At 37.9% G+C, this 18971-nt stretch overlaps 2 protein-coding genes, 1 non-coding gene and 3 pseudogenes across 4 annotated transcripts in view; all 6 read left to right on the forward strand.

Annotated features, from left to right (window-relative positions):
- Nucleotides 1-1005, forward strand: part of LOC101305989 (glucan endo-1,3-beta-glucosidase 8-like) — a 1632-nt gene extending 627 nt beyond the window's left edge. The window contains exon 2 of the mRNA XM_004289209.1: nt 9-1005. Within this exon, the coding sequence (XP_004289257.1) occupies nt 9-1005 (997 nt within the window). The remainder of the gene's footprint in view (nt 1-8) is intronic.
- Nucleotides 1006-2552: 1547 nt separating this feature from the next.
- LOC101314791 (tRNA(His) guanylyltransferase 1-like) lies at nt 2553-8618 on the forward strand. Its single transcript, XM_004288050.1, has 14 exons — nt 2553-2674; nt 3139-3351; nt 3465-3596; nt 3697-3741; nt 3888-4057; nt 4181-4266; nt 4582-4689; nt 5275-5531; nt 5962-6093; nt 6169-6213; nt 6893-7062; nt 7446-7531; nt 7912-8016; nt 8456-8618. Exons 2-14 carry the CDS (start codon nt 3248-3250, stop codon nt 8531-8533), a joined length of 1518 nt encoding a protein of 505 aa, XP_004288098.1. The 5' UTR covers nt 2553-2674; nt 3139-3247; the 3' UTR covers nt 8534-8618.
- Nucleotides 8619-9486: 868 nt separating this feature from the next.
- Nucleotides 9487-11770, forward strand: LOC101306281 (annotated as a pseudogene).
- A 1151-nt stretch (nt 11771-12921) lies between these two features.
- On the forward strand, nt 12922-15284 carry LOC101306571 (annotated as a pseudogene).
- A 364-nt stretch (nt 15285-15648) lies between these two features.
- LOC101297377 overlaps nt 15649-18971 on the forward strand; it is a pseudogene marked incomplete at its 3' end in the record, with an annotated part of 8569 nt that continues 5246 nt past the window's right edge. Inside the window, exons 1-3 of the transcript XR_183729.1 lie at nt 15649-16507; nt 16788-16943; nt 17104-17256. The product of XR_183729.1 is annotated as a BI1-like protein-like (transcript). The remainder of the gene's footprint in view (nt 16508-16787; nt 16944-17103; nt 17257-18971) is intronic.
- Nucleotides 15990-16060, forward strand: TRNAG-GCC. The gene has a single exon. It is a non-coding gene; the product is annotated as a tRNA-Gly (tRNA).

Consider the following 18971-nt stretch of genomic DNA (forward strand, 5'->3'; position numbering starts at 1 on the left):
TTAACAAGTTATAATGGGAGTTTTCTTAAGACTACTTTTCCAGCATTGCAAAACATTCAAAAGGCCCTGGATGCAGCTGGCACTAGACAAAAAATCAAAGCCATAGTGCCTTTCAATGCTGATGTTTATGAAGCTTCTTCGGGCAAACCATCGGACGGTTCTTTCCGGAAGGACATTAGGGTTGAGATGCTCAAGATACTAGGTTTGCTCAAGAACAATAAGTCTCCATTTTTCGTTAACATATATCCCTTCATTAGTCTCCAGCAAAGTTCTACTTTCCCCAGAGAATTTGCATTCTTTGATGGTACTAGCCAACCTGTCCAAGACAATAACAACCAATATACCAATGTGTTTGATGCAAATTTGGACACACTTGTTTGTGCACTTAAGAAGGTTGGTTACCAGGACTTGGACATAGTTATCGGAGAAGCCGGATGGCCTACAGATGGTGACAAGAATGCCAATCCAACTTTGGCCAAGAAGTTCTACGATGGACTTATGAAGAAACTCGCAAAGGCCGAGGGAACCCCTCTTCAAAAAGGGTACTTGGAAGTGTACCTTTTCGGCCTCACTGACGAGGACCAAAAAAGTGTTGCCCCGGGGGACTTTGAGCGCCACTGGGGCATTTTTAGCTATGATGGAAAGCCTAAGTTTGCAATGGACCTCACCGGAAAAGGGAACGATCAAATGCTTAAAGGGGTACAAGGAGTTCAGTACATGGACAAGCAATGGTGTGTTGTGAACAGTGATGTTAAAAATGGGACTCTTTTAAAAACCGACCTCAATTACGCTTGTTCTCAGGCAGATTGCACATCTTTGGGAAGTGGAAGGTCATGTGATTTGGATATGCAAGGGAAAGTCTCATATGCTTATAATTCTCTCTTCCAAAGTAAAGACCAAGATGTTCGGACCTGCAATTTTAATGGCAAGGGAACGATTACAAAAACCGATCCTTCTAAAGAACTTGTGTATTCAATATACAAATTTACAGTAGTGCTGGAGTGAGGCATCAAGTGAGTGCTTATGCATTGAGTATATTTACAGGACTAGTCTTTATGACTTGCTCACTTTAGATGAACCGGATTCTTCAACTATATCCATAACGATTGTATTATGTACTCGTTGAGATCATAGAATTTCATATTTTATTGTCATTTGTTCAAGGCCGTATCTACAAGTTTATTCATTAAACTCTATATTGAGAATTTGAGATCAAAAGTATGTACTGAATTTATGACAAATACATAGATCCAATGTTACCTATTGTGAATAGCCGAGTCAATTTTTAATATAAAGAGTACATAACCAGTAACCAAGCTAGACAAGTGGCTAGGGTTAAACCGTGAAATTGAAGGCCCTCGTCTGACGGCTCCCGTGCCGCGTAAGGCTGATGGCCTTGGCAGAGAACGGTGAGTGCAGCCGGGCGGGGTAGTTTGATGGGTCGTTTTTCAGCCTTTGAAGGTGCAGCATGGCTTGGACCTCAACGAGTTTGCAAACCGTGAGTTAGTGATGCGCCTTAAGATCGTCTTGGAGGTTTTGGTCGAGTAGCCTAGTGATGTTGGAACGATGTTGGCTGGTGCGACGATGCTTGAGGAAGCTTCAACGGGCTCGATTTGGAAGCTTCAACGGGCGACGATGCTTGATGAAGCTTCAACGGGCTCGATTTGGATTAGTGTTTTTTCGATCTGATACGAGTACTTTGAATCCATGCAAGAGAAGGGGTTTTGGCTGAAGGACTGTTTCTTGTCAGCGGGCTAGGTTTGTTAAAGAGGTGGTGAGTTCCAGCGTCCACTAGCGGCGACTAGGGTTCCAGTAACGTGAACGTGATGGAGGCATGGTGACTGCGGCAATTTGGAGCTCTATTTAGGTTTGAGTGCTTTGGGTTGGGTCTTGTTGTAGACCCACTTCTTCTTTTTTAGATAGTTTTCGTCTAATAATGCTCAACCTTTTAGTGAGTTTAGTGGGTCTTGGCCTTGTATCCTTTTTTCATTAGTTAGTACACGGTCTAACCCAATTGCATCAGTATTCTGCATACAGTTGGGTTAAATTATATGTTATCTATGTTCAAGGTGTAGGAGTCTTTAGGAGTTATTGTCAAATATGCAGTCGGTGCGCTAGTTACCTGAGATGTGGATGTAATAGGTGATCTTTGGATCCTTTAGATTTAGATTGAGCGAGAGAACTTGTTGATTTGTATGATTTTTTCGATCAATAGAGTTATTCATTTCCTTTACAAAAAAAAAAAAGTTACCTTGTGGGTTATAACATAAATATCTTCTAAAAATGTATCTTACATGATAACAAAAGTCTCTTCGACATGGAAACAAAAAAAACTTTCCATCCAAAATGCATGTGGTGCAAGATGACGAGAATGTGTAAGTTAGACGAAGAAAGATCAATTGAACGATGTAAATAGCAAATTGGGACGTTTGACTAGAGTCACCCTTTTACAAATAAAAAAAAAAGGCTAGTGTTTCCCTCTTTTCTTGATTCAATCTCAAGGCTGGGGCACTCCATTCAGGCACCTTTAAAAACTAGTGGCATCGCAATTTGACTCTATGATCAAAATTGAGCACTGGGTACTCACCAAGTTCGGATTTTTGAATTAATAAAGGCTGCGCCTTTGATTTTGTTGCTTTCAGAAAACCCAACTCAAGTTTGGGCGAATTGATAGGTAATTTTGCTGGATTTCTTCTGTTGTTAATTCACTGAATGCTAGTTGGTTTCTTCTTATATTCTTCCAACTTAAGAATTGGGTTTCTGAAAAGTTGGCTTCTTTACTAGTATTGGTTGCTGAATTAGTGAATATGATATGGTTGGTGTTGGGGTTTAGGGTTCTATTATTATATGGGATTGGGAGCTTTAAGGGTTTGGCTTTTCAATTTTCGCTTCTATTAAAGAGAATAATATGACATAGTTGACTATACGAATGTGAGTTTATTAGTAATTACTCAAACTGTGAGAGTTTTGCATTCTGTGTATTGAGTTTGCAAGGCCACCATAAATTTTCTTTTTAGCAGAGTTCAACTTTGATGGACTTGATAGGATGCATTTCCTCAATCTTTGGTGGCAAGTTTCTATAGTGTTGTTAATGTATTTGAAGTGATGTTCTGAATTTGATTCATCATTTTTGTACAGGGCACCCATTTGTCTTGAGAGCATTGTGCAGGCTGTATGTTAAACAAGGGATAGAGTGCTTACACAAATTGTTGCCATTGCTGTATTAGAATAAGCAGAGAGTGTTGAAATGGCAAACAGCAAGTTCGAGTACGTGAAGTCATACGAAGTTGAAGATGAGATCTTCTTGCCTAATTTGATTGTTGTTCGAATTGATGGACGTGATTTTCGAAGGTGCTTACCCCTCCCTGACTTGTAGCCACCTTCCCCACCGATATGCATGCTTCCCTTTCTCTGTATGCGTTGGAGGTTGAGATAATGACATTCTATTTTTTCCTCTTATCAAGGTTTGCAGAAGTGCATACGTTTGAGAAACCAAATGATGTGGTAGCATTGAATTTGATGAATTCATGCGCAGTTTGTGTTTTGGAGGAGTTTCCAGATATCGTTTTTTCATATGGATTCAGTGACGAGTACAGGTACTTTGAGTGTAATGTAGACTATCTGTATGCGTCTTATTTTTACTTGTTGTATGAGAGTTTCACTGGGATATTCTGACATGTTCCTTAATGGTTGTAGCTTTGTCTTCAAGAAGACGTCCAAGTTTCACCAGAGGCGTGCAAGGTTTTAATATTCAACCTTCTAGAGTTCTTCTCTTATTGTCTCTGATGTATGTTAGTGTTGTACCAATGTCTATTGTGCATGTTTCCTTCTTTGTTTGTACTTGTTGTCATTTTAATCACACCATATTTTGCAAATTATCCATGCAGCAAAGTAGAGTCCGTTATAGTATCTTTCTTCAGCTCAGTATATGTGATAAAATGGAGAGAATTCTTCCCTCATAAGGAGTTAAGATACCCTCCCTCTTTCCATTCAAAGGTTATATCCTGTGGTACAATAGAAGTTCTTCAGTCATATCTTTTGTGGAGACAAAATGATTGTAAGTAGTTCCGTAATGGTGCTTTCAGTATGTCTATAAATGTACAGTAGTCATCCTCAGGTGATAAGCCTGACTATAGAAAACTTCCTGCGAAATTTTGCATTTACATGTTGTATCGTGCAGGTCATACAAATAACCTGCGGAATACTTGCCTATGGGAGCTAATTAAAGGTGGAAAGACTGAATGCGAAGCACTAGAGTTACTAGAGGTGGGGAGATTTAATGATCAGTACTTGAATCTTCATATGCTAAGTATTGCAAAATCTATAACACTGTTTAATATGTTCGCCTAATTTTCCTTCCAATTTATATTCTTCATTTGCAGTTTCCTATCTCACATATTGTGGGCTTTCAGTGTTTTCTTTTCGATCTTCCATACTTCCCAATGATTTGGGAAGACCTATAGGATAGGAAGCTGTTTTCTTTTGCTCTGGGATGTGGCTATATCTGTTTTAATATAATAAAATTTAACTTTATATTTGTTATTAATTGTAACACTGTGGATGTATGTATTCAATCTGCAGGGCACCAGTAAAGAAGAGAAAAACGACCTTCTTTTTGAAAAGTTTGAGATCAATTACCAGAAGTTGGATGAAATGTTTCGTCAAGGATCCTGCATTTTGAAAACTGAGGTTATCTTCTATCCAGTAGTCAAAGGTTTTATTTTTCATCTTAGAGCTGCTTCATTTCTATACAGCTAAAAGAGTCTACAGTTGGTTTTACCCTAGTATCCTAGTATTATGATACTATGGTGTACCTAGTTTTCATCAGGATCTTTGTTGATGTTTTTAAGCTATCCTGTGCAGAATTTTGGTTGTATACTGAAAATGACATATTGAGATCTATGAAGAGATGGCTGGTAGTATTTGTTCGTTGACTGCTAATTACATTATGGATTTTGAAAGCTACTATCTGCAAATCTGGCTATGATTCCTAAAGTTTAACTTCAATTTTTGAAAAGCATTTGAGTGTCTTTATTGATAAAAAAATATTATTTTTATTTTAGGTTGAGAAAAATTACGGATTTTTTTTTCTTCCAGTTGAATTCCGATCACTATGATAATGAATCTATACTTCTATTATAGTACAGTAATATGTCTGCTTTTTAATTTTGTGTGCATTCTATTTATGTCTGGATTTAGTTGGCTTCTTTTTTGAGAAGAGATGTAGATAGCTTCTGACTTCTCATGCTGAGACCTCCATCCTACATTGTTCAGGTGATAGACGTAGTGAAGCACAATGAGAATGGTTCTCCAGTTCGGAGACTTAGGAAAAAGTTAAGAATAGTTCATTCAAAGAATATAGCAAGTATAAGCTTTTGGAACAAGCACAAAATTCTTCTGAATGAGCTCGGTAATTTCGCAAAGGACATTGGAAAAGTTGAACCAGATTTTCTCAGGTCTTTCCAGTTTGATAAAAAATTGATGCCATCGACTTGGATTGTCATTAGAATTGATGGTTGCCATTTCCACAGGTAAACTATCACTCAGGTGATATGTTACATAGAATAGACTTTAGAGTTGCTGCAGTTAGTGTATATATTTTCTCTTGGACTGCTAATTTTCAAGGGAAGGTGGAATGACTCATTGATAATGTCCCAATTCTCTTATAAGTGGGCACAGTTTAAGTACCATGTCCTTGTTATTCACTTGTTAGAGAAATCAGACTGCCGTTTTCTTATTAACTTTTTGCTCATTCATCAAGTAGCGAGGAGCCAGAGAGTTAAATTAGTTTCAGCTTTATCTATTTGATAAGCACAATCCTTGTCCTACTAAATGAAAAATAGCTTATTAGTTAGCTGAGGATAATCAAGTTTTCTACAAGGATTCATGCAATTTATAGTTTTATGTTAGCCTGCTAAAACTTAGGAACGATGCTTACTGTTCACTTTGGGCATTTGGCAGGTTTTCTGATGTTCATGAATTTGTGAAGCCAAATGATGAGCAGGCTCTCAACCTTATGAATTCATGTGCAGTGGCTGTGGTAAAAGAGTTTCAAGACACAGTGTTTGCCTATGGCGTTAGTGATGAATACAGGTACAAAATAAATTCTTCTTTTAGCTGAGCATTGTGATTTTGCATCTCTAGTCTCATTGTTTTTGTTATTTGCAGCTTTGTTATGAAGAAAGACTCTCATTTCTATCAAAGACGAGCAAGGTTTTTGTTCTATTATCCTTTTTATTGTTCCTAGATGTACATGCTAATAAATACTTTGCGTGGGAGCATATTTAAGAGCATTTGGAGACTGAAGGCAACCAGCCAAGCACTATAGAAAATTCCTAGTTAAGGGAGTCCGTTATGATGCAAGAGCTTCTTCTGGAAGTTGATGAAAAGTCCAGCAATCCCAATATTAAGCTGATCAAGATGGTCAACTGCTAATAGTAGATTTTCTTGATCAGAAATTACTCTGTGGTTCGGGACTTCAGATGATTATTCTCTGTTCTCAGCTGTAGGTTAATTCTTCAGTCTAGTTTAGCAAAGTAAAGTCTTTAAGCCACACTTGCTCTCATGCCAGGAAGGTGCTTCTCCTAATGTAGTGATTCTACAATGCAAGTTCCCTTTCATTATGTGATAAAACTAAAACAGGTCTTGCGAAAATGGTTTTCCTTTGAGCATGTTTTGTCAATACTTTGAAGTTTTGAATACATTTCAGTGGAAGGAAAGGCCCGGGCTTAAATACTTATTTCAAAAAATAATGTTCCTAGACCTCTCCCGGGTGTTACTTTTGTGTTGGGGCATTGACATGTGGTGATATTTTTAAAATAAATCATTAAATCCAAATGGCCTTTTTTTTGTATATTTCCTTACAGTTGCTAATAGTCTTCAGCTTTTGTAGTGAAATAGTATCTGTCATGGTGTCACTCTTTACTTCCTTGTACGCAATGAAATGGAAATGTATCTTCCCTGAGAGAGATTTGAAATACCCTCCTTATTTTGATGGCCGTGCTGTGTGCTATCCATCAACTGAAATTCTTCGAGATTATCTGGCTTGGAGACAAGTTGATTGTGAGTATTTCATCTACATATTCAGAATAAGAAATGATAAAATAAGAGGATAACTCTTTTAGTTTATAAATAACAAGAGCTATAGAAGCAGAACATATTCAGCTTGTTAATGTTGGCTTCTGATATACTAGAATTATTGACACACCCCAGGGATGGTTTTTTTGTTTTTCTTCCCCCAATTCACTGTTATTTATGAATTGATACTTTTACCCTTTTTTAATTAATTTGGTTCTCAAAAACCTTAATATATGGTGGGTATTTGTGTAGAAATATGTTATGGTTGACAAAGACTCTAATCTTAAAATATATTATGATACATACCATATATATGTATGTACACATATACACACTTTAGTTCATATGACTTGATATCTGGGTTGCAGGCCATATCAACAATCAATACAATACTTGTTTTTGGCAGCTTGTTAAGTCTGGAAAGAGCAAAAGGGAAGCTCAAAATTTTCTGAAGGTATTTCACCTATGCAGTCTTTTCATATATAATTTCTTGACCATGTATCAATCCTCCATTTTTATCAACCTCATATGTTTCTGCACTATATCAAATTATTTTCTAATAAAAATTGTTTGCGGTGATCTTATTTTTTTCTTTTTCATTATTTTATTAGTGTCTCTTTATTTTTCATTCTAGTGTCTATGTATATATTTGCACTTTTTCCCGACAAAATTATCTAAACATTTTACCTGTTTGATGTACACCAACTGACCGTGTCAAATACATGGCCATGCTATGCATTACATATTTACATCTCTGATGTATTTACTTCAGAATCAATTACAGTAAGAAAGCTTTTCATGATAGGCCTGTCTTGTTTAAACTTTGTTCTCCAGGGTACTCTAGCAGGTGACAAAGATAAACTGCTTAAGCAATTTGGTACTGACTACAGCGAATTGCCTGTCATGTTCCGCCAAGGTTCATCCATTTTCTGGGACAAGGTTTCTTTCTATCCTTATTGAAGATGAATATTCCACATGCAATATCTCTTTAGTGTATGCTTTCAAGGAAACAGCTACCACCTATTCATCTTACTTAGTTCACATGATAAAGGAAAGAGAACCATGGGTCAAGATCATACATTATAGCCTGGACTATTTAGTTCAGATTCTCTGGGTGAAACCATGGGGATGTCAGTTGAGAATATCCGAGTGACATGGTCAGTTGATTTATGTGTGATCTATTTGGTACCAGTCTGCCACATTTCCTAATATTAGGGCTGGTATTGACCACACTTCAGCGGACTAGCCTATCCTAGTAGTCTTTTACTATAGTTAAGGAACTTCAATGGACTAGCTTTTCCCAATAGGTTATAACATGGTAGTTTGTAGTTTTCCCCTTGATCTACAGGTCTCTGATATCACTTGTTTATTTTCTCAGAAAAAAGTTGATGTTGAACATTGCAATATTATTGAACCAAGCTTTTGGTGTGCACACCCAACAATTCTTAACACATAACCATGGACGCTGGAGGCACTGGATAAAGATTTTCATACTGATATACGTCTCTACCGATGACATGACTCAGATTTTACTGAAGTGATGCAATTTTACAGAGATTGAAGACTTCTAGTAAATTAGAAATTTATCGAGGAAGAAAAGATTCCTAGTTGCACTTTCTAAGTTTAAACACATAGACAATAGGACTTTTCTTGTTTGTGTGGATATTTATAACCGTTGCAAGAAATCAGGGTGTGAAGGGATGGGATGTGTGGTTACTTAAAAATCCAACTGATCTGTTCTTGCTATGTTTGAATGAGAGTAACTAGATAATTCTTCACAACCCGAAGCTCCTTCAGTATTTATACATGCAACCCGAAGACAATTCACTAGCTGCTTCTGCCCTCTTATCAATTTTTTATTTTTTTTTTCATTTTTATTGTACTTTTGTATGTGCCCTCTTATCAAAGAACAGTTTCTACACCAATAGAACCCTCATGTTTCAATTTTCTAGAATAGCCTACTGTCAAGTAAATCTCTTGTACTTGAATGAGGACTTTCATTGTACAGATGGTATAGAATCATTAGAATGTGCCTTTCTCTGCATTCCAAACATCATAGAATCCTAGGTAAGTAAATAAGACAAGTAAATGGCTTTGGTTACGTGTAGCTGTCATTGGTTTATTATTATACATGACTATAAGAAAACTGTCCTTTGCTTACTCAAGAAAACAAGGGGAAATGACTGTCGTTTTTTACCAAGAATTTCAGAAAACAAAGGACATATAGCATATAGCATCCACTTGATATTTAGTGGAATCCGTAGAACATTATATAGCGCTGATTGGTAATCAGAGTAAAGAGGAAGATGTAGATTGAATAATGGCTACATCACAGTTGCTAGCACTGTGTTCTTGTTGTCTGTGGTTACTAGTACATCAGCAGTAGTTGATTCAGAAGCAGTAGCACCCATGACAAAGCCTGGTTGTTCATCGCCATGCAGCAATGTTGAGATCCCATATCCTTTTGGGATTGAACCAGGTTGTTACAGTGACGAATGGTTCCAAATACTCTGCGAATACTCCTCCGGGCATGGCAAGCCTTTCTTGAACCGCATGCATATGGAGGTGTGGGAAATTTCTGTTGCAGATGGCACAGTAAGGGTCACATACCCGATCACCTTCTCTAATTGCAGTTTCAACCTAAACAACGCTGTGAAAACATTCACATTGGAGGGAGGCCCTTTCCGGTTCTCCCTGGAAAATAGGTTCACTTCAGTCAGTTGCGGAGGAATTTCCCTGATGACTATTGATGGGTCTCCAGTTGGTGGTAGTGTGTCTATTTGTGACAGGTTTCCTTATGTTCCTACTAGAATGCTAAGCAATAATGATTGCTATGGTACGAACTGCTGCCAGACCACAATTCCGCACAATCTAATTTATATCAACGCTAGTTTTCAGAAGTTTGATAGAGAAATTGAAAGTTTCTGCACTTATACCTTCCTGGTAGACCAGGACTGGTTTATGTCAAATTCCAAAAAATATTTCCCCAACTGGTGAAATACTTGACCCCATCCCTGGCCTGTACGGCTGGAGTGGAACTTATTGAACTATTCACCTCACCTCCTGCTGCAAGTGATTCGTCGTCGACCTACTGTGAAAATGTTACATGTACTTTAACGCCCGTAACAATGGCTACTCGATGTTTCTGCTCAGACGGCTATCAGGGAAATCCGTATATTCTTCAGGGATGTCAAGGTAGATTTAACATTTAAGTGCCTCTATATAAATGCACAAGTTTAGAGCTATTGAGTTCATAATCTATTTCTACATTGTCTATGAATTTCAGATATCAATGAGTGCGACAAACCGATCACATGTGCTCCTGGAACTTGCATAACTCCTGGGATGTTTACATGCCAATTGCCTTCTCCACTACAGTATCACGATGAAGTTTCAAGTAATGTGTCTGCACTCTCTATAGCTTTAATTTGATTTTGATTTCATTTTTTGTTTCCTCAGAACACTGTTAATGATAAATAACAAAATGTATAGGCTACTAATTGCACATCACATAACACCCTACATATTATCTCACTCCTAGAATCATATAACTGTTGCACTATGTACAAGAAGAAGAAGCAATATCTTACTGACCAAGTTATCCTTTCCACTTTTATTGTCTGATTCAGTTGTGTGCTGCACCCTTGGAATATCCTTTCTAATCTTAGTGGCACGGTGGTTGAAAAGGTTCATCAAGAAATGGAAACAGAGAAAGAGCAGGGAGTAGTTCTTTAAACAAAATGGTGGTTTACTGTTGCAGCAACAATTATCTACCGGCAAAGACCATGTTGTGAAAATTAAGTTGTCACCTCCAAGGAGTTGCTCAAAGCCACCTGCGAGTTTAATGTAAACAGTGTGTTCTTGGACAATGAAGTCAAGGTACTGTGTACAAAGGAATGTTGGAAGATGGAATATTTTTTGCTGTCAAGAAGTCCAAAAGAGTTGATGCAGGCGACCGCGAAGTGGAACAGTTCATCAATGAAATTGTCATTCTTTCGCAAATCAACCACAGAAATGTCGTCAAGCAATTAGGTTGTTGCTTAGAGACAGAAGTTCCTCTTTTGGTTTATGAATTCATACTCAATGGAAGCCTTTCTCAATACATTCATCATCACAATGACTTTCATCTGACATGGGAAATGCGCTTACAAATTTTTATGCAAGTTGCCGGAGCTCTTTCCTACTTGCATGCATCTACTTGCTTGCCAATTTACCATCGAGACACCAAGTCTGGTAACATACTCCTGGATGATTAGTTTAACGCCAAAGTAACAGATTTTGGGACTTCGAGATCCATATATTACCATTGACAAAACGCACCTTACAACACTAGTGAAAGGAGCATTTGGTTATATAGATCCAGGATATTTTCAATCCAGCCAATTTACGGACAAGAGTGACGTCTATAGCTTTGGAGTGGTCCTTGTTGAGCTCCTGACTGGACAAAAACCAGTTTTCTTGATACAATCTGATGAAGAATGGAAAAGCCTAGCAACTCATTTCATTGAGTCCATGGAAGAAAATAGTGTTTGGCATTATTGATGAGCGAGTTATGAAAGATGGTGGGAAGGAAGAGATCATGGCAGTTGCTAACCTTGCCTAGAGATGTTTGGATTTGAATGGAAAGAAACGTCCAATTATGAAAGAAGTAGCAATTAAGCTAGAGGAAATTCTACTGTTAGTTACTAGTTAGATCATCGATCTCATGTTACTCAACAGAAGTATTCAGAGGTTGAATGTGTACCTCAATCTTTTCTTTTCTTTTTCATTTTTTAGACAGAAAATGTGTACCAACAGAAATATATAAACTAGTTCTATGACGGTTTAATGTCCGACAGTACTAGGTCTCTAGTGTTTTGTCTGAAAATCTAGTTCAATATAAGTTTATCATCTAAGAAATCAAACTGCTGAACGAGTAGTGGTGAATTTTATTGTTAGGAATGACTAATGAGAGAGATGAACTGCTAAAGATTATCTGGTATTGACTACGGCAAATAGCCCCGTCATGCATGCTCCATAATTTTTCTTTCACTTTAGTACTTTGTGAAGGTTTCTTCCTAGCAATCATTTTTGGACATGAACTTTTAATATGCCATATTTCTTGTGTGTGCTTTCAAGGCAACAACAGCTACGTACTCTGTTCATCTTAAACTTAGTTCTAATGATTAAGGAAAGATAGAGAAGCATGGATCAAGATATTACGCATTAATATTATTATAGCCTGGACTATTTAGTACAGATTGTCAAGAGTGAAAAACCACGTTGAGGGGCCGTGAATTGAGAGTACTATCAATGAAGGATCTGAGTTTCTCTACACCAGCAGTATACCTTCGATCAAGCTTCATTTTGTTACTTGCCTTCCAAAAATAAACTGTTGATGCAAATTTCAGCATCAACGAGCCAATATGAAAACCGCTACTGAAGAACTAACGTCTAAATTACAACATCAACATTTTTTTTTAGAAGAAATTATAACATCAACATAAACCATAGTGGTAAGTGGTAACCGAAGTGTTTTAGTATAGCGGGTTGTCGACTAAATCTCTTATACTTGAGGACTATTTCATTCCCATCATTATTTAGATCCTAAGAAAGTAATGAGAGTATATTGTTATGGACTTTTGGTTATGCTATCCTGCCATTGTTTTCTTTCAACCGTATGACGAAGCATATAGTGTATAGGACAATAAGAAAAGTTTCCTTTACACACTTGAGAAAACAAGGGAAAATGACTGCCGTATTTTCCAAGAAAATAAAACCTACTAAACCACCAAGAATCTAAGAAAACAAGGCACATCTAGTATAGCACATTAATCAGAGATCGAGGAAGAAGTGGATTGAATAATGGCTACATTGCAGTTCCAAGCACTGTCTATTACTGTGTTCTTGTTGTCTATGAGTACCGGTACTTCAACACCGCTAGTATCAGAAGAAGCAGCAGCACACTCGTTAGCACCAATGACAAAGCCTGGTTGTTCATCGCATTGCGGAGATGTCGAAATCCCATATCCGTTTGGAATTGAACCAGGTTGCTACATTAATGAATGGTTCCAAATACTCTGCGAATACTCCACTGGGTATGCCAAGCCTTTCTTGAACCTCATGCATCTGGAGGTGTGGGAAATATCTATTGCAGGCACGATAAGGGTCACAAACCCAATGATCTTCTCTAATTGCAGTCAGTCCAGTCACAACCCGCTCAATGCTGTCCGGACATTCACTCTAGAGGGAAGCCCTTTCCTGTTCTCAAACAAAAACAGGTTCACTTCAATCGGTTGCGGTGGAACTGCCCTGATGATGACCTCAGATGGAGATCCAGTTGGTGGTTGCTTGTCTATTTGTGAGGTGGGATATTCTTTTCCTACTCCTAGCAGTACTGGGAAAATAGTAAGCTATGATAGTTGCAGTGGTATAAACTGCTGCCAGACCACTATTCCACTCTATGACCTTTATCTTTATGCCTTCAATACTAGGTTCCAGAAGTTGAGTGGTAAGATTGGAAGTGCCTGCAATCATGAATTCCTGGTAGACCTGGATTGGTTTATATTAAACTCAATAAACATTTCTCCAGCTGGTGAAATATTTGACTCCATCCCTATAGTGCTGGAATGGAACTTATATAACTACTCGCCTCCTGCTACTGATGATGATGGTAATTATATCAAAGCTACATACTGCCAAAGAATTCAACATAAAATGCTGCCCATTAGTACTCGATGTTTCTGCTCACAGGGCTTTCAAGGAAATCCATATCTTCTTCAGGGATGTCAAGGTATCAACTAATGTCGTCTAAGTAATTAATGTTGTCAAACATTGAGTTCTTGATCTAATTCCGGTTATTATGGTCGTTGATAAATTTCAGATATCGATGAGTGTGATTACTACCTCGATGTATGTGATTATGGAATTTGCAGAAACTATATTGGGAGTTATGTGTGCATAATGCCTCCAATATCTCTGACTTTTGTGGTATACCTATGTAATGTTTCCAGTACCCTCTGAAGCTTTAATTTCAGTATATACTATCCATAATATAAAAAATATAATAAACTTCACAGTCCTAGCTAGAAGTAGATAACTGTTGATTATCAATTTGCTATGCATGAAGAAAAGCAAAAAACTATGTCTTACTGACCTTATTATACTCTCTAATTGCGTGATTCAGGCGTTGGACTACTCTTCCTATTCGCAGTCACACGGTTGTTGATAAGGGTCATAAGGAAGAGGAAACACATTAAACGCAAGGAGATGTTTTTTAAACAAAATGGTGGTTTACTGTTGCAGCAACAATTATCTACAGGTGAAGTCCATGTTGAGAAAATTAAGTTGTTCACTTCCAAGGAGTTGCACAAAGCCACAAACGAGTTTAATGTAAATAGAGTTCTTGGCCACGGAAGTCAAGGTACTGTTTACAAAGGGATGTTGGAAGATGGGAGAATTGTTGCTGTCAAGAAGTCCACAGCAGTTGATGGAGGCGAAGTTGAACAGTTCATCAATGAGATTTCCGTTCTTTCGCAAATCAACCACAGAAATGTGGTCAAGCTACTAGGTTGTTGCTTAGAGACAGAAGTCCCTCTTTTGGTGTATGAATTCATACCCAACGGAAGCCTTTCTCAATACATTCATCACCAGAATGACTTCTGTCTCACAGGGAAATGCGCTTACGAGTTTCTATGCAAGTTGCGGCAGCTCTTTCCTACTTTCATTCCTCTACTTGCTTGCCAATTTACCATCGAGATATTAAGTCTGGTAACATACTCCTGGATGGCAAGTTCAATGCCAAAGTAGCAGATTTTGGAACTTCAAGATCCATCACCATTGACAAAACACACCTTACAACACTAGTAAAAGGAACAATTGGTTATGTAGATCCAGGATATTTTCAATCTAGCCAATTTACGGACAAGAGTGATGTCTATAGCTTTGGAGTGGTCCTTGTTGAGCTCCTGACTGGACAAAAACCAGTTTTCTTGATACAATCTGATGAAGAATGGAAAAGCCTAGCAACTCATTTCATTGAGTCCATGGAAGAAAATAGTGTGTTTGGCATTATTGATGAGCGAGTTATGAAAGATGGTGGGAAGGAAGAGATCATGGCAGCTGCTAACCTTGCAAGAAGATGCTTGGATTTGAATGGAAAGAAACGTCCAACTATGAAAGAAGTGGCAGTGAAGCTAGAGGAAATTCTACTGTTAGTTACTAGCTAGTTAGAGCATCAATCAAATGATGATACTGATCAACTTGAAAAAGTATTCAGTTGCGGGTTTAATGTTTGTTCCTCCTTTGCTCTTCTTTTTTGGACAGAAAATATGTAGCAACTGAAATAACCATGGTTGTGGACTTGTGGATGTTGTTTCATCATCAGCACGGTTCTGTATGACATAATCAATGTTGTTTTCAAGGTTTAACTGTTTAAGGGTAAGAAGCTATCAGATATTAATATATGCATCCTTGATGCAGGCTTATCTTCTTTATATGTAACAAAAGACTTTTTGAAATAGAAAGAACCTCCAAAATAAAGAAGGAAACACCTCCCTTGCATCCATCTCAAAAAACGCCTCCCTTTGCATCCATTCCGTGAAGCAAACGAGGCCGAAGAGAATAGTTACTATTCATTGGGAACTGAGGACGCATAGAGCCATAGAGGCAGCAATAGAATACAATACAATTATACAGCATTTGGGGTGGAGTTCCGATCAGTACGTAGAATTGGCTCTAGCAAAGTCATCCATCCAGTAGATGCACTTTCTATAAGACAACCAATGTTGCCATTACTCATTTTATTAGCCTCATTTTTATAGAGGTAAGATCGTAAAGCATTGAGTAGCACTCTGACGTATTATTCTCTACACTCTTGTTGTCTGTCTACAATAATCTAAGTTGATGACTAATCGGAGAAACTTAAACAACAAGCACCAGTGGTCTAGTGGTAGAATAGTACCCTGCCACGCTACAGACCCGGGTTCGATTCCCGGCTGGTGCATCTCAGTTTCGTCGTCTCTCTCTCTCACGCTCACACACACTATATTTCTTTTCAAGGTAATCAGAGACGAACCTGGACTCTACCCCTCCATGACTGAGAACCCGGCGCTCCGTTGGGCCTTCATCCGCAAAGGCTACACCATCCTCACGGTCCAGCTACTCCTCACCGCCACCGTCGTGTTGGTCCGCCCAGTCACCCTCTTCTTTGTCGACACCTACGCCGGCCTCAGCCTTCTCATCGCCGACTTCGTCTTGGCCCTCGCCGGTAACTCTTTCTCAGTAAAGATGGCTACTTCTTTAATCAGGGTTCGATTGTTGTTTGACTTGATTGCAGTGGTTGTTGCTTTGCGCTTTTGCGGAAAGAAGTACCCGGTGAATTTCATTTTGATGGGGCTTTTCACTGTCTTGATTGGAGTCACTGTTGAAATGCATTGTGTTTTTACTGAAGGTTAGTACCTATAATCATAGTCTTTGTTTTTGCATTTTGATTCTGTAATTTTTTTCTTTATGTCAATGTTAATTTTTTTTTTAATTGTGGTGATTCGGTAATTTTTTCTTTAAGTGAATGTTAAATTTTGATACAGTTTTTTGGAATTGTATGCGGTTTTCTGATTCTTGTAAGTGATGGGTTTTGATGAATTGGTACATAGATCTGTGTAGTGATTTGGAGGTATCTACTATATAGTAGAGTTTGCTGACATTGTGTAATTTGATGAAATGGAAAACAGAGAAGGTGCTTTTGGAGGCTTTTGGTATTACACTTGTGACTTTCTTCAGCTTGACACTACACATTCTGGGCTGCAAGGAGAGGCTATGATTTCAGCTTCCTTGGTCCTTTTCTGTTTGCTGCTTTGACTGTTCTTATTGGGTTTAGCCTGATTCAGGTATAGTATTTGTCTTGAATTCTCTGTTTAGGGCTTTGATACTGCTTTTATCCCTGCCTCTAGCTAGGCTTTTTCTGAATTCTTGCATTCTGAATCGTGCGTTTCATTATTTCGGTTTGTTGGGTATCATATATTGATGAGCGTATGTTGTTTGTTGGAGAGTTTCTATCCTCTGGGAAAAACCAGTCACATGATAATCACTCTTGTGGGATGCCTCATCTTCTGTGGCTACATTGTCTACGACACGGATAAGCTGATCAAGCGCCATGAGTATGATGAGTACATGTTGGCTGCAGTCCATCTATACTTGGGAGTCCAGCTATACTCTTAAAAGCTGAGAACTTGTTGCTTTACTCAGATTAATTCTTAGATAGCCTTCGTTTCTGCAGCTGATCCTAGTTATGGTTTAGGTAAAATTGTCAATGTCATGACGAACTACTCATGGATGTTTAAATGGAATACTTGTAGGTCTGATTAATTACCAGTGAAACTCAGATTGCTGTTGATTTACAATTTACCTTCTCTGTTTCAAATGTGAACATCTGACTGGGATGCCACAAGTTAAAGGTTCCTATATTCTGTAGACTAGCCTATATATATTAAGTAGCTTTGCCAAAATTGGTTAGTTAATAGAGGAAATTTGTTGACTTAGTGAGTTGGAAAGTAGGAACTAGTAAAGACCCAGTATACGTATATATTAGCTAGTATTGAGCTTTCTCTTTCTATCTATAATGTGAATGTCCTGCATCAGTCTTCACCTACATAAATGGTGGATATGAAGTTATTAAACACAAACTCTATGTTACTAAAAAAAGTTTTTAAATGACTACATTTCGCTTCGGTCAACTTGTACCTGGACATCCTTGCACTTCTCTTTTTCCTGATCGATCTATTAGGCGGTGGTGGTGATGGCGGCTGCTGGTTTGCAGCTGTGCCGATGCGCAAAGGCGTAGCTATAGGGGGACAAGAGGGTTCAACTGACGTCTCTCAATTTTCCATGTAACTATCTATCTATGTAACTATCCATCTATGTAACTATGCATGTAACTATGTAACTATTCATTTATGTAACTATCCAAGTAACTATGCATGTAACTATCCATGTAACTATCAATGTCATTATGCATGTAACTATTCGTCTAACTATCTATGTAACTATGCATTCGTCTAACTATCTATGTAACTATGCATGTAACTATTCATGTAACTATCTATCTATGTAACTATCCATGTAACTATGCATGTAACTATCCATGTTACTATTTATCTATGTAAATATGCATGTAACTATGTATGTAATTATCCATGTAACTACAGATTGCTAGTTACCTGGGTAGTTATATAAATTTTAATAGATTTCTGTTCTAATACGCAGCATGACGCTGCCGTTGTGGTGCAGCGGTACGCTGCAATTATTATTATCATGTAAATGACTTGTGTACCTACATTAAGCTACTTATCCAACTATCAATGTAACCATCTATGTAATTATCTATATAACTATCCAAATAACTATGCATGTAACTATCCAAGTAACCATGCATGTAACTATACATCTATATAACTCTGTATGTAACTATCCATCTATGTAACTATGCATGTAACTATCCATGTAACCATCTATGTAACTATGCATGTAACTATCTGTCACGACCCACCCCGAATTTCACCCTGAAACTCGAAGTAAATCATGCGGGGACCACCTCTAAGGAAAATTTACCGAAAATTCGGCATAACCTCCCTTGAAAATGGACAACCCTTCCTAAATAAAACACCTGCAAACACTTCTAAAAGTTCCAACTCCAACCTTAACTCCTGGAGCCTTCGAGCTCCCCACAAATCACAACATCTCCCAAAATAGATTCACTAATCCAACAAATGATCCTATAACCAACAACCACATATTCAGAGCAACTCTACTTGAGAGGAGAGGAACTAGAAATAAATAGAAATGAGCGGAAGCTATACTATTGACTATGCCTCTTCACCATGTACGCTCGGCCTCACTATGCTAACCTGCAACTGGGC

The sequence above is a fragment of the Fragaria vesca genome, linkage group LG1, assembly GCF_000184155.1.
Source record: "Fragaria vesca subsp. vesca linkage group LG1, FraVesHawaii_1.0, whole genome shotgun sequence".
NCBI lineage: Eukaryota > Viridiplantae > Streptophyta > Magnoliopsida > Rosales > Rosaceae > Fragaria > Fragaria vesca.